The sequence below is a fragment of the Mytilus trossulus genome, chromosome 1 (genome assembly GCF_036588685.1).
Source record: "Mytilus trossulus isolate FHL-02 chromosome 1, PNRI_Mtr1.1.1.hap1, whole genome shotgun sequence".
NCBI classification, from domain to species: Eukaryota; Metazoa; Mollusca; class Bivalvia; order Mytilida; family Mytilidae; genus Mytilus; species Mytilus trossulus.
The window spans coordinates 90,312,296-90,325,584 of NC_086373.1; the positions used below are offsets into that span (position 1 = coordinate 90,312,296).

General features: G+C 30.2%; 1 protein-coding gene across 4 annotated transcripts in view; it reads left to right on the forward strand.

The window, feature by feature from the left end:
• Window positions 1-13,289, forward strand: part of LOC134690044 (nipped-B-like protein A) — a 57,222-nt gene that overhangs the window by 28,782 nt on the left and 15,151 nt on the right. For all 4 annotated transcript variants that reach the window (XM_063550019.1, XM_063550027.1, XM_063550034.1 and 1 more), the window contains 18 exons: window positions 1,065-1,299; window positions 2,195-2,346; window positions 2,984-3,064; window positions 3,327-3,427; window positions 3,847-4,018; window positions 4,328-4,410; window positions 4,713-4,842; window positions 7,089-7,232; window positions 7,621-7,689; window positions 8,076-8,165; window positions 8,519-8,730; window positions 9,472-9,574; window positions 9,959-10,057; window positions 10,348-10,494; window positions 11,521-11,655; window positions 12,206-12,310; window positions 12,601-12,654; window positions 12,998-13,109. In XM_063550019.1, the coding sequence (XP_063406089.1) occupies window positions 1,065-1,299; window positions 2,195-2,346; window positions 2,984-3,064; window positions 3,327-3,427; window positions 3,847-4,018; window positions 4,328-4,410; window positions 4,713-4,842; window positions 7,089-7,232; window positions 7,621-7,689; window positions 8,076-8,165; window positions 8,519-8,730; window positions 9,472-9,574; window positions 9,959-10,057; window positions 10,348-10,494; window positions 11,521-11,655; window positions 12,206-12,310; window positions 12,601-12,654; window positions 12,998-13,109 (2,224 nt within the window). The remainder of the gene's footprint in view (window positions 1-1,064; window positions 1,300-2,194; window positions 2,347-2,983; window positions 3,065-3,326; window positions 3,428-3,846; window positions 4,019-4,327; window positions 4,411-4,712; window positions 4,843-7,088; window positions 7,233-7,620; window positions 7,690-8,075; window positions 8,166-8,518; window positions 8,731-9,471; window positions 9,575-9,958; window positions 10,058-10,347; window positions 10,495-11,520; window positions 11,656-12,205; window positions 12,311-12,600; window positions 12,655-12,997; window positions 13,110-13,289) is intronic.

Here is a 13,289-nt window from a genome sequence, read left to right on the forward strand (position 1 = left end):
TATACACATGATAGCCAAGTTGAAAATTTTCGTCACATTTTTCTCAGGAACTACAATACAAGGATTTCTGAAATTTGGTTTTAGGGTTTATCTAAGTCAGCTATACCGTGTGATGCGTTTTCAGATTGATCACTTGACAACTTCCTGTTAACCGAACACTTGTATGATTTTACACATGATAGCCAAGTTGAAAATTTTCGTCACATTTTTCTCAGGAACTACAATACAAGGATTTCTGAAATTTGGTTTCAGGGTTTATCTAAGTCAGCTATACCCTGTGATGTGTTTTGAGATTGATCACTTGACAACTTCCTGTTTACCGAACACTTGTATGATTTTACACATGATAGCCAAGTTGAAAAATTTCGTCACATTTTTCTCAGGAACCACAATACAAGGATTTCTGAAATTTGGTTTCAGGATTTATATAAGTCAGCTATACCGTGTGATGCGTTTTCAGATTCATCACTCGACAACTTCCTGTTTACCGAACACTTGCATATTTTTACACTATTAATATTATCCACTTGCGGCGGGGGTATCATCAGTGAGCAGTAGCTCGCAGTTTCACTTGTTATATTTGACTTACTTACAACTTAAATTTATTAAACAAGATATTATGAGAAATATATAGTTAACCACAGTTAGTGAAAGTTTTCAGTGTTCCGGATTACATATATGAATAATTGATCATATGAACACATTGCAACAAACATGTTAAGTATTTATATTAGAAAATATATATTGTTGAAATGACAAACTTACCAGATGCCTGTCTACCAAAAATTCCAGCATTATGTAAATAACACTTATTAACCCCAAAAAAATAATATGTGTTTTAAAAAGACTATGTCAAATGCAAATATTTGGTCTAAGTTAAAGGTTATAGTCACTATGCATCATTAAAATAGTCATTTTGAGATATTTCTTGTAAAAGACTAGCTTTAATGGTAAAATAATATAAGAAAAAAAGTAAATTTCATATTCAATGATATGGAATATATGTATTTAAATTTGATCAATGTAGTTTTGAATCTCACTTCAATATAAATATAATATTGTAGAATGACATGGAAGATGAAGATGAACAGAGATTATGGAGAGAATTAACAATGGAACGTGTTATGCGAAGTATGGACGCTGCTCTCACTGCCACTTATATAATGAGTGCAAAAAGTATGCCAAAACAAGTGTATATAGAAGATGTGATAGAAAGGATATTATTGTTTGGAAAATTTCAGTTATTAAATTCAATATATCCAGAATTTGATCCAGTATACAGGATTGATAAGAAAAAAGGTAAGTTTTTCTACTATTACCCATGTGATAGAAATTGTTAATAGGCAAAGACTACCTGTTCAAATCACTTCAGCTTAATTAAAATTTTGATATCTATTATCTTACTTTAAATGTAATAGAATGTTTCGCATAGGATGTTTAACTACCAATTATCAATCATTGATAAGAATGATGGTTGGTGGTCAAACCAAGTTCGAATCATTTCAAAATAACATGTCCTGAAATCATCATATATATGTGTCGAAGAATTGTTTTTTGTAACATTATCATTCAGATTTTTCATAGCGACTGTCAAGAAATTGTACAAATGTTTAAGAAGTGTTTTTATATCCTATGCTTTAAACAATTGGGCAAGTGAGAAAGACAAATTATTGATGCTGTCTGTTACCTCAAAATCACATGTAACATAGCGAGAGTTACACAATATACATTTACTGTTAAGTTTTACAGTATCTTAAATTTCATTAATGGTTTTCCAGGAAAGAGTGTGGAAAGATTTGAATAAAAACAAGAACTTATTTGAAGAAACGTTGAAACGACTAAGGAAAATTCATTATTATAAAGGATAGATGTGGAAGAAAAGATTTATGTTCATGCAAACCCTTGCACAATTTTAAAAAAGTTGAAAATAAAAAATTCCTATAGTTGAAACGATTCTCAATTTTGTGAATCATTTTATTTACTGTAACAAAGTATCTTGTAAAATTGATTTTGAGGATCCTGGTTTTTCACATCAGAATTGTCACCTTGATAAAGCGATGAATTAATATTTTACCTGTTAATATCATGTTAATGTATGAATATATAAATAGTTTACATTTAAAAATGAAGTTTGTATTTGCTTTGCTGTGTCTAAGATTGAAGACAGAGATGTTAAAATATTTTTGTATTTTAGATGCCTACACAAGTTCAAAAGCTAAAAGGGCTCGAGCTGGCCAAGTAAAACATAAATCATCAATAACTTTGTATAATAAAATGGCCGAAATGATCAGCAATTTATCAGAAATTTTAGAAATTCAAGAATTAACAGACACAACTATTCTACAGGTAATTTTAATTCTTGTATTCTCTCAGTAGTACTATTCAGATTACCTTTATGATATCAGCACAAGTATGGTAAATGCCCAGTAATGTACTGTTAGATATTGTAGAAATTTCTGTTGTATAAATTTACAGCTGTGAAATTATATAAATTCACACTCACAAAATGAACGATAAATATTTAAAAAAAAAATGCACAAAGTTTAAGATGGACAAACCAAATACATATTCTCTCATTCAAGTAGTTATTCATGTCAATTTGAATATAACTAGTTTGTCTGAAACATCAACAAACAGATGAGAAATACATGTTCAACTTGTGATTATATTAGATAGGATATTCCAATTATAAAACTGTTAGTTCAATATGGTTTTAAAAGTGTGAGTTGTTAATAGAATAATAAAATACAATTGTTTATTATAGAATCACATATGATTGAAAGAAGGCATCCACATACTATTTATATACACTCAAACAGCAATCAATATCCAGCCAAAAACATGATGTATCAGCACTGATCCTTTAAACCAAAATATAAACAAAAATATACTATTTAAACTTTTAAATGATTTCATAAAAGTTAATACAACTTAATTCGATAATGAAGGAAAAACTAATTGACTAATTATTTCTTTATTTCAGGTTTCTACATTGGGTGTAGGACCTTTCTTTGTAGAAAACATCAGCGAGATACAGTTAAATGCAATGAAACTTGTAACTACAGTAAGTACATTAAGTAGTTTATAATCTGAAATAAAGTTATATTTTCATATGGTTACAAAGATCAGTTGAAGATTGTTATCTTACATAGTATTATGATGTGGATATAAATGTTTCATAAAAAATTTCACTGCCTTGATTAAGGACTAGAGTCTGAAATATTTTTGTCAACATTGATTTATTTAATTTATTGTAACATTTTTTTGGATAAAAAATTGAGAAAAGTATTGTTAATAACAACATATGTCTTATTTTATTTTCTTAGGTATTTTCAAGATATGAAAAACATAGGCAGCTTATATTAGAAGACATCTTTGCAAGTTTAGCACGATTACCATCAAGTAAACGGAATCTCAGGAATTACAGGTAAATACAGTGACATTGATTGAAAAAGATACATTTCATTTCTTAAATATCCTTAATAAGGGTTTTATTTTTAGCACCAACACCAAACTAAGTTACAGTGTGGAAAGACGGGGAAATCTAATTACAAGATTGAGCTGGAGTTAAGCATATAATTGTCAATCTTATAAAAAAGTTAAGTTGGAGATGAATTATAAATTTTGTTTAAGTCATAGAATGACACAACTGGAAAAAGCTTCTAAGCACAATAAAGTTGATGTAATAGTAAAAAATCATTTAAAGAAGATTTAATGGGATACTCATCTTAACGGTTCGTAACCGAAGTACAAAGAAATGAGCACATTTATGATTTCTGTGATAAATATTACAGATCTTATTGTGAGATTTATAAATTGATGTTTAATAAACACATGTGATTTTAGGTTAAACTCTGAAGAGTCAATACAGATGGTGACAGCTTTGGCATTGCAGTTGATCCAGAGTGTTGTTACCTTACCACAGCCAAAAAGTGACAACCCTAATGAAGAGGTTTCAGAAGAGGAAGTATCAGTGTCGAAGAAAAACAAATCAAATCAAAAAGCCAAACATGGCCAGGTAAACTTGGGTGAAATTAAGATAGAGTGATAGTGATGTTCAGTCAAATGACAAAAAATGCAATAAAATTATGTTTTACTTTAGATATTTATTGAATTTGTTTGATTTAACATTTTTTGCTTCCAAGATTTAGAAAGGTAATGCAAATATAGTCAAATCAGTTCATAGTTAATAGATTAAGTATCTTTTAGTTGAACTGAAAAAAAATCTTGTTGAGATTATAAAGCTTTAATTGTTCAAATATATATATACCAATAGCAATTGAAATTGTAAGAATATTTAACAGAATATTTGCACATTTAATTTCAGACTGACACAGATCTCCTTATTGTTACCTCATTTGAAAATGCAATGAGAACAGCACACAATTTTCTCTCAGTTTTCTTACAAAAGTAAGTAATTAGATCAATTAGCTTTGAATGTTAAGCTTTTAGAAGATGATACATATATTTATAAATAGTAATTCAATGTTTTCTAGTGATACATGTCAGAAATTACAAATTTTAAATTAAAAGAAATAAAATATGTCAACAATGCAACGCAGCCATGAATTCGTATATATTTGATTATACTAGAAATATCATTTTCTCTTTAAAGATGGAATGTGCTTAAATATTTGCATCGTGCATGAGAGAATTAATTAAAACTTTAAAATCCGAAACACTCTTGATTGCAAACATTTGTATTTATCTAGATGTACAGTAAAAGGTGAGGAAGATTACCGGCCATTATTTGAGAATTTTGTACAAGATCTGCTTTCTACAGTTAATAAACCAGAATGGCCATCATCAGAACTGCTGCTGAGTTTATTAGGAAGAATATTGGTATGTTATAAATTTCTAATATTTAAGGAATGTTTGTAATATGTTTTGTGTCTATGAAGAAATATAATAATTATAAGTGTGGTGCACATTGAATAACTTTTAAGTGTTCATCATTCTTTTGAGGTTATTTCAAATATTCTGAAAAAAAATTGCTGTCATACCTAATAATTTAATTATAAATTACATTTTTGAGGTGTAAATCATGAAAAAACATTGATGACATCACTGTCACATGACAAAATAATATCTATGCAGGGTTCGACACTAACGCTAGCCCGCTAGCCCGAGACTAGTAACTTTTGTGTCGGGCTAGTAAATGTCCGTAGCGCGGTAGCCAGAGGGGCTAGTAAATTTATATGTCATTGAACATCAAACTGTTGTACTTTCGGCAAAGTAGAGTCCAAACGCCGATCATATCTGACAACTTTGTCGAAAATTGTCTACACTGGTTCCGCGACCTCTTTATTTACATACAGATACAGGTACTGGAGGGTAAAAATTCTACCGTAAACCAGTCGCTTTATACTGTCAACTCGGCCTAAGATTACTCGTCCGATAAAGAAAGAATGCACTACGTTTCAAGATTTTGAAATAAATATTAATTAGACTGCATATACATTTTGGTTTTATTGTATTTTATTATTAATCACATTGATATATCATAGATCCTGTTAAATCGCGTGCATATTTTTACCCTTATCTATTACACAGTCGTCGCGTATTGTAAATAGTTAAAATTGGAAATGTCCTTTCGTTCTTAAAATAGAGGGTTAAAAGGTTCCCTGTTTAAATTTTCCTTTACTCCAAAGGTACACGTGGTGAGGAAAACTTTTAGATCTTCTCTGCCTTTATCGAATTAGCGTTTGTCATGTCGTCATAATTATTTCGTATTGCTCGGAACTTATCATTACAGTTGCAATGGACTGGAACGAAAGTAAATTTCCGGTAATAATATTAAATGTGCATGTGATTACATGTAGCTTCTTTTTGAAAACTGGGGGGTGATGATGATAGCAAGACTAAGCCATTGGTATCAGAAAGCGTTCTTTACACGTACTGAAATGTATGCATGTCTTAATGCATTAACGAGAACAGGATGACCCAAATCAGTTTGAACATGAAAACTCGGCTTCAGAAACCAAAAGTAAAATAGGGCAAGGGAACAAGTCAACTTATTTATGTAAATAAAAATAAACAAAAAAATTGTTGTTTTTTTTTAATTTGATTATTTTAGTTGATGAGTTAACACACATATTTGTTTTGATGTAAATGTAGATTGTCACTTTCTTTGTGGTTGGTCTATTGTTATGTTTGCGGTGGAGACTGTGAGATACATGTAGTTGTCAAGCTCAGTACAACATTGTCATTAATTAATTTGATGCTGCAGGAATATTTGTAAATTGAATACCACCCTATAAACCTGGTCAAGGTTTTGAAGTCTATATTTTTAATCTGGGAACTATTTATTTTTTTAAAGTAGGTCTGGAATATACAAAATGTTAATGTTTGACTGAAAATGTTAACACAATAAATATAGATATATATCATAAATTCATCTACAATAAAAAAGTAAGTTTTGACAAACAAATTCCTGCCGTTGGATTTTTTTGGTGTAATTATTATTATTTTTTTTTGTTGTTTTTTTGTTTTGAAGATATAACTAGTATGAAATAGGTATTTTTCAGACTGAAAACATCTTTTTAAAAGGCCTCAGAATGCAGGATTTTGCATCTAAATTTCCAAAAAATTTTGGGGGGGCATGCCCCCAAATCCCCCTAGCTTGTTCACAGGCCTATGGCCTGCTCACTCCGTGGGCCTTGGCCCACGAACCGGGCCACCTGACACATAACAGGGCTTGTTGAATATAATTTTTACTGGCCCTGTGGGCTAGTGCCTACAAAAGTTAGTTTCAACCCCTGCTATGAGCTAATAGACAGCCAGAAGACGTGTAACATCCAAAATTAATTATGTTTGAATAAAATAAGATGTGTGTTGTGCATCAATTAATAGCAACACAATGACACTTACATAACCAGGAGATATCTATGTTGCCAACTATAGACAAGTATCAACATGTTGGACTTAATCACTATAGGTGAAGGAAAACTGTGTTCAAATTTGATTTACTATCAAAGATGTGCCATCAATACCAAATTGTGTTAATAACAAAATCATGTTTATGATGCCATATGAAATGAAAAAAATCAAAAGTAGATGTTTTACTTATTTATTTTTTTTATTTGTAGGTGAAACAGTTTAGTAATAAATCTGTCGATATGTCCCTCAGGGTAGCGTCTTTAGAATATCTTGGTATTGTTGCATCAAGATTACGTAAAGATGCAGTTTCTAGTCAACTCAATCAAGAGTCTATAGATGAAATAGTAGCTAAAGTAAGTCATATTGATTCAGCTAATATTTTTTATTTCAAAGGTTTGAAGTGTAAAAATTCTTTTTTAAATATGTTTTTTGGGGCAGAGGGTCTTGAAGAAAAATGTATAACATGTATTGTTCCATTGTATACATGTTTAAGACCAAAGAGAAATTCAAATGTTAACAGCAGTTTTCTTTGGTTTCTTTATTAAATGTCAAAAAGTTTTTGATAGGAGATTTTTCTATTGTATTATATTCTCACATTAGGTATATTACATAAAAAGAACCATAATACAAATTTTTGATTCCAAAAAATTTAAATGTGAGTAGTATAGAAATCATTTAGTTTTGTTTTTGGCCAAACTTATGTCCTATTAAGGTTTATTCCATACTGCATTTCTCATTTAGGTTAATGAAGATGATACTGATGATGAAGAATCAAGCAGGTCAACAAGGGGAAACAAAAAAACGGAAAAGGTAAACAATAATTTATTATGATATTCTAGTTAATTTTCTTTTTTGTAGTCCAAATCTGTCGGGTTTAGTAAATCAAATATTATACCTCAAAACATGTATACAATTCTCATGTCTATGTGACATCCAAAATGAATATTATAGAGATAGGTAATAAAGTTTAGTATTTAAAAAGGAAGATATTATTTCCAGAGGTCTTAATGAAAGATTAATACTGGAAATAATGTTTATGGCTAGCAGCAGTTAAAATATATATATTAGATTTACATCAAATCAAGTAATCTGGTGAGGCATACACTATGTCCTGACACATACAGTTTTAGTCATGATGGACATTTCTTTATTAAAGAATAATTGTATAAAATATAATGAATTTTTTTTTTTTTTAGTCTGAAGTATCAGAGGATCCTACACAGACTCTTCAGGAATCCATGTTAGATTTCCTAGCCAGTAACTCAGAAAATGAACCAGCTTATTGGGTATGTAAATGTCTTGCTTATAATGATATTAATTACTGTAGAATATTAAAGAGATACAAATGGAATAAATTATAAATATATATAAAATGAAGTTAACTATTTTGTTGAAATTGTCCACTTGCATGCTGATTTTGTATGAGTTATTTGATATTTTGGTTAAAGGACAAAGTAATGATTACAGAAGAGAAATCTAAATTAAAAGATGGAGAGTAATCCAAAATATGGACAGGTGACATTGAACACACAAATAAACACATTACTTTCTTTCAACCTTCAAGCTATAAAAATCTACAATCAGCCTTTTATTCTGGTATTAACTCTTTATATTTTACAAACTTTGATTTAACTTGCAGCATGCCAGAAGTTTCTACATTGCCCAGTGGTATCGAGATACAACAGTTGAAGCAGAGAAGAAAATGAAAGCCAGTGGAGATCATGAGGATGAATTTGATGAAACAGAGGTAGAAATATCAACAGAAACAGAAACAATGGAAAATCAGGAGAAAAGAAAGAAATTTCTTCTATCACAGATAAATAGCATTCAACCTTCAGATTTAAATTTTAGGTATGCAAGATATTTTATATACTTTCTTACTACATGTATGTTAAGTTGAGCTGAGATACTTTACTTTTTGATATCCAAAATTTTTATATAATTTTTGTCTATCTTCCTACAGCAGAGGAAGTTAGTAAGTTATATACATGTCAATTTGTCTGTCTGTACTATTTATTTCAGACTTATAAGATATGAAATTATAAGAAAGTCAAGGTTAACTAGTTCAGTTTAATTCGATATGATTTGGATAATCCACATTTCAAAAATACTAATTAATGTTGATCTCAAAACTTTTGAATAGTTTGAAGGATGTGTACAATTTTTTCCGACCATCAGAGAATATAAACATGGTTTAATAACTTAGTTTAATTTTACATATAGAAAAAAGTCATGTCAGAATTAAATCCATGCTTTGTAGTGAATTAATGATACTTGGTATAGCTGTTGCCCACTGTCAGATGTCTTATACTGGAAAAATGTTTTAACCATGCTGAATGCATGAAATGTTAACTAATAAATATTTAGAATATCAAGAATGCCTTTGAAGGTTGATTTTGAAATGATGAAATGCAGATATGATGGATTGATTGTGAATTTTATTAGATATACTTTTTAATGGAGGTAAATAGTGTATCGTCCTTAAAGGTTGCTTATGATGTACAACACTCCAGTTCATGGCAACATCATTTGAGTTAACTTGATAATGTGATATTTATTTTAGATTGTTAATGCTATTTCTATCATTTTCAGACCTCCTTCTTCCAAATTAGATGATGACAATGCAGGTTTAGTAGCAAGATACCTTTCATCCAAAAGACCATTTGCACAGAGCTTTGATATTTATTTAACACAGGTAAGATTTTTATTCTCCTCTAACAATACCAGTTGAATGTGTTTTCCAGTCCCAATATAGCAGTGTGAATGAGACATAATGTCCTATAGACATACATTTTCATTTGACATGATTAAGATAGAAATCATAACTGATTAACTTAATTTTTGATAGACATGTTTTATCTGTGACAATAAAATGTTATAGTAAGCTACTTTGAAATATACAAGTTCGTTAGATTTTCTGTAATATAAATTCATCAAACTCTGTCAATTCGTTAAGTTATTTTAACAATCATACTGAAGGTATGATAAACAATATACTTGGGTCGAAATTATTAATATCAAATGGAAACTTGCCTGTCAGAATTTTTTTATGCATTATTATCTTAATTGTGTATTCCAGATTTTGAGAGTTTTGAGTGAAAATGCAGTAGCTGTACGAACAAAAGCAATGAAATGTTTAACCGCTGTGGTAGAAGCTGATCCAGGCATTTTAGCAAGAGTAAGTTTTTCATTCAAGTTATTTGCATGTAAAAGTATAATGTGTTTTCAGAAAAAAAACAAATAATCAAATTAAGCTTACAGTTCATGCATAGTAGAGGAACTTTGTATAAGATTTTTAAAAGCGGTGAACTTTGTACTTTAAGATCACCTATGTTGATGTTATCCCTTGTACACAGAAGTCATGAATATTGACTAACTAAAATGTAACTCACAAGATAAGATACTTTTATTCAAATTAAAGGGCCCATGAAGAGCAAAGTAATTTATCATGTTGTTATATGATTTCAGAATGACATGCAGAAAGGTGTCCATGGCAGATTCCTCGACCAATCGACATCTGTACGAGAGGCAGCAGTAGAGTTAGTAGGAAGGTTTATTCTTATCCGTCCAGAACTTATACCTGATTACTTCCAAATGTTGTCGGACAGAATTCTGGTAAATACTCTTTATATCTACAAGTAAGACGAATAGGATTGTTACCTGTGCATTATTATACCCCACGCAACGGGTTGCGGGGGTATAATGTTTTTGACCCGTCTGTCTGTCAGTCCTGTTTCTTGTCAGCGCAACTCCTCTCAAACCACACAACAGAATTTCACGAAACCTTTTCAGATAATAAGGACATACTATGTAGTTGTGCATATCGACGGGAAATTGCGATTGAATTTTTTTCTAGGAGTTACACCCTTTGAACTTATTTACTTTAATGTACTACTGCAACAGTTTGTCATCGCAACTCCTCTGAAACCACACAACAGAATTTCACGAAACCTTTTCAGATAATAAGTACATACTATGTAGTTGTGCATATTGACGGAGAATTATTTTTTTCTAGGAGTTACGCCCCTTTGAACTTATTTACTTTAATGTAATACTGCAACAGTTTGTCATCGCAACTTTCTCTCAAACCACACAACAGAATTTCACGAAACCTTTTCAGATAATAAGGACATACTATGTAGTTGTGCATATCGACGGGAAATTGCAATTCAATTTTTTTTCTTACACATATTTTATTTCTCCAATGACAATGTTGGGACGTGGGGTATGTGAGCGTGCTCACTAAGGTTCTTTAAGTTCATCTGTTTATATCACACCAGATTTGTATACTCAATGCAACAAAGTTTTGGAGGGCATAATGTTATTGCCTCTTCTGTCTGTCTGTCCTTCTCTTGGTCCTGTTCTTAATTGTCATCGCAACTCCTCTGAAACCACACAACAGAATTTTGTGAAAAAATAAATAAAAAGGACATACTATGTAGATTCAATTTTTTTTCTATGATTTAAGCCCCTTTGAACTTATTGGCCTCAATATACTATTGAGGAAAATCCTGTTTAATTCAAATAAAAAATTTCTTACTGCGAGTTTAAATTATTGCAACATAACCCTGTCGCATTTTTTGCATTGATAAAAATATCACAATGATTTCTGAATTTACAGTAATTTACTTTAAATTTCAGGATACAGGGATAAGTGTAAGAAAACGGGTGATAAAAATATTTAGAGAAATTTGTATTGAACAAAGTGATTTTCCCAAAATACCAGATATGTGTGTCAAAATGATTCGGAGAGTAAATGATGAGGAAGGAATAAAGGTATGTACATCTTATGTTGTTGAATTATGTATTTTAGCAATATTCATATTCTGTTTTTGCAAAAGTACAGTAAAAAACTCATTTCAAAACATTGAGATGCAACTAGATCCTTTGTAACCAGAAACTTGTATTAACTAAGATTTTGTAAATACAAACTTGTTAACAAGACAATACATTATAGATACATAGATTTGTGGTATGATTGCCCCTATGAGAGAACTACCCACCATTGACATAGATATTTGCAACTAAGTTCACCACACAGCCTGCAACAATGAGCAAAATCCATACTATATACTATATAAGAAGTTTTAAAAGGCCAAGGCACTACAACATGTTATATATTATAAAGTAATATCAAAACATGTCCAATCAGAACAAAATCTCCATCCCCAAGGGCTGCAGTTAGACAAATTTTAAAGTATTATATCTCTTTAAGGTGTGTAACTTAAAAATTCTAGATGATTCAATATTTTTCTGTGATTGCACCAAGAAAATACAACACAGGTTATTGTGAGCTCTCTGAACTTACATTATCATGTGTATTTAGAAACTGGTAAATGAAGTGTTCCAGACCATGTGGTTTACAGCTCTTAGCAATAGAGAAAAAGATTCATCAAAGTTGTTACAAAGAGTTGTTAACATAACAGAAGTGGTAAGTACCCTTAGAATTCCTGTACAGTTAATTCTATTTCCAATCCAAAGGATAAACCAACATGATAGGTGATTGAGGGCAAATTATTTTACAATCTCTCAGTTTTGTGTTCTCAATAGATAACTTTAAAATTTTTGCACCCTTAAATTTCTTATGACATTTCTCACGCACTGTACATGGAAATGTGATAATGAACTTTATTGACACATTTTATTGGGTTGTTTGATGAAATTTTATATTAAAGTGTAGCATGTGAATTTATCTGTTATATTTATTGTTATACTTTATAGGTTGCAGCCATCAAAGATAATGGTTATGAATTCTTTGAACAGTTATTAGAAAATGTAAGTTGAATAAGTGTTTTATGTTTTGCCAACAGAAGATATTTTTTTTGGTTAAAAGGGTGATATAAAAATAAATATGTATAAAACAAAATTTTAAACATGTATAAATCTGTATTTATGTGGTAAGCTGTTACATCTGCAATCCAGGTACAAGGTTTTTGGTTGGTTTTTTTATTCGTTAATCTTTAGTTATGCTGTGCTTAGTATACTTTTCTTTCCCTCTTTTTCTTTTAACCAATGGTTTTGTCTTTTTTCTTTTAACTTGTTTTCTATAATAGAAAGAATGAAAATAATGCATTTGGATTTTTTTATGATAATTCATTTATTTGTATTAATATTTCAGTTGCTGAAGAAAGATGAAAATGGCCATTACAACAAAAATGCTGTTACATCTTGCAGACAAATTGTTGACTGTCTAGTGGAAAATGTACTGAGATTAGAAGAGAAAAGTGTTGGTGAGAGTCATAGATTATTATGTCAATAAATTATATATTCAATTGAGATTTTTTTATAATTTTCTTTGATATCTGGCAAAAATAGATGCAATGCATTTTGTACTTTGTATGAATTGATAATTTAAAAAAAAGGATTGCCGTGTTTTCCGAGGTTAGAAATTGCCTTTTCGTACCTTCCTT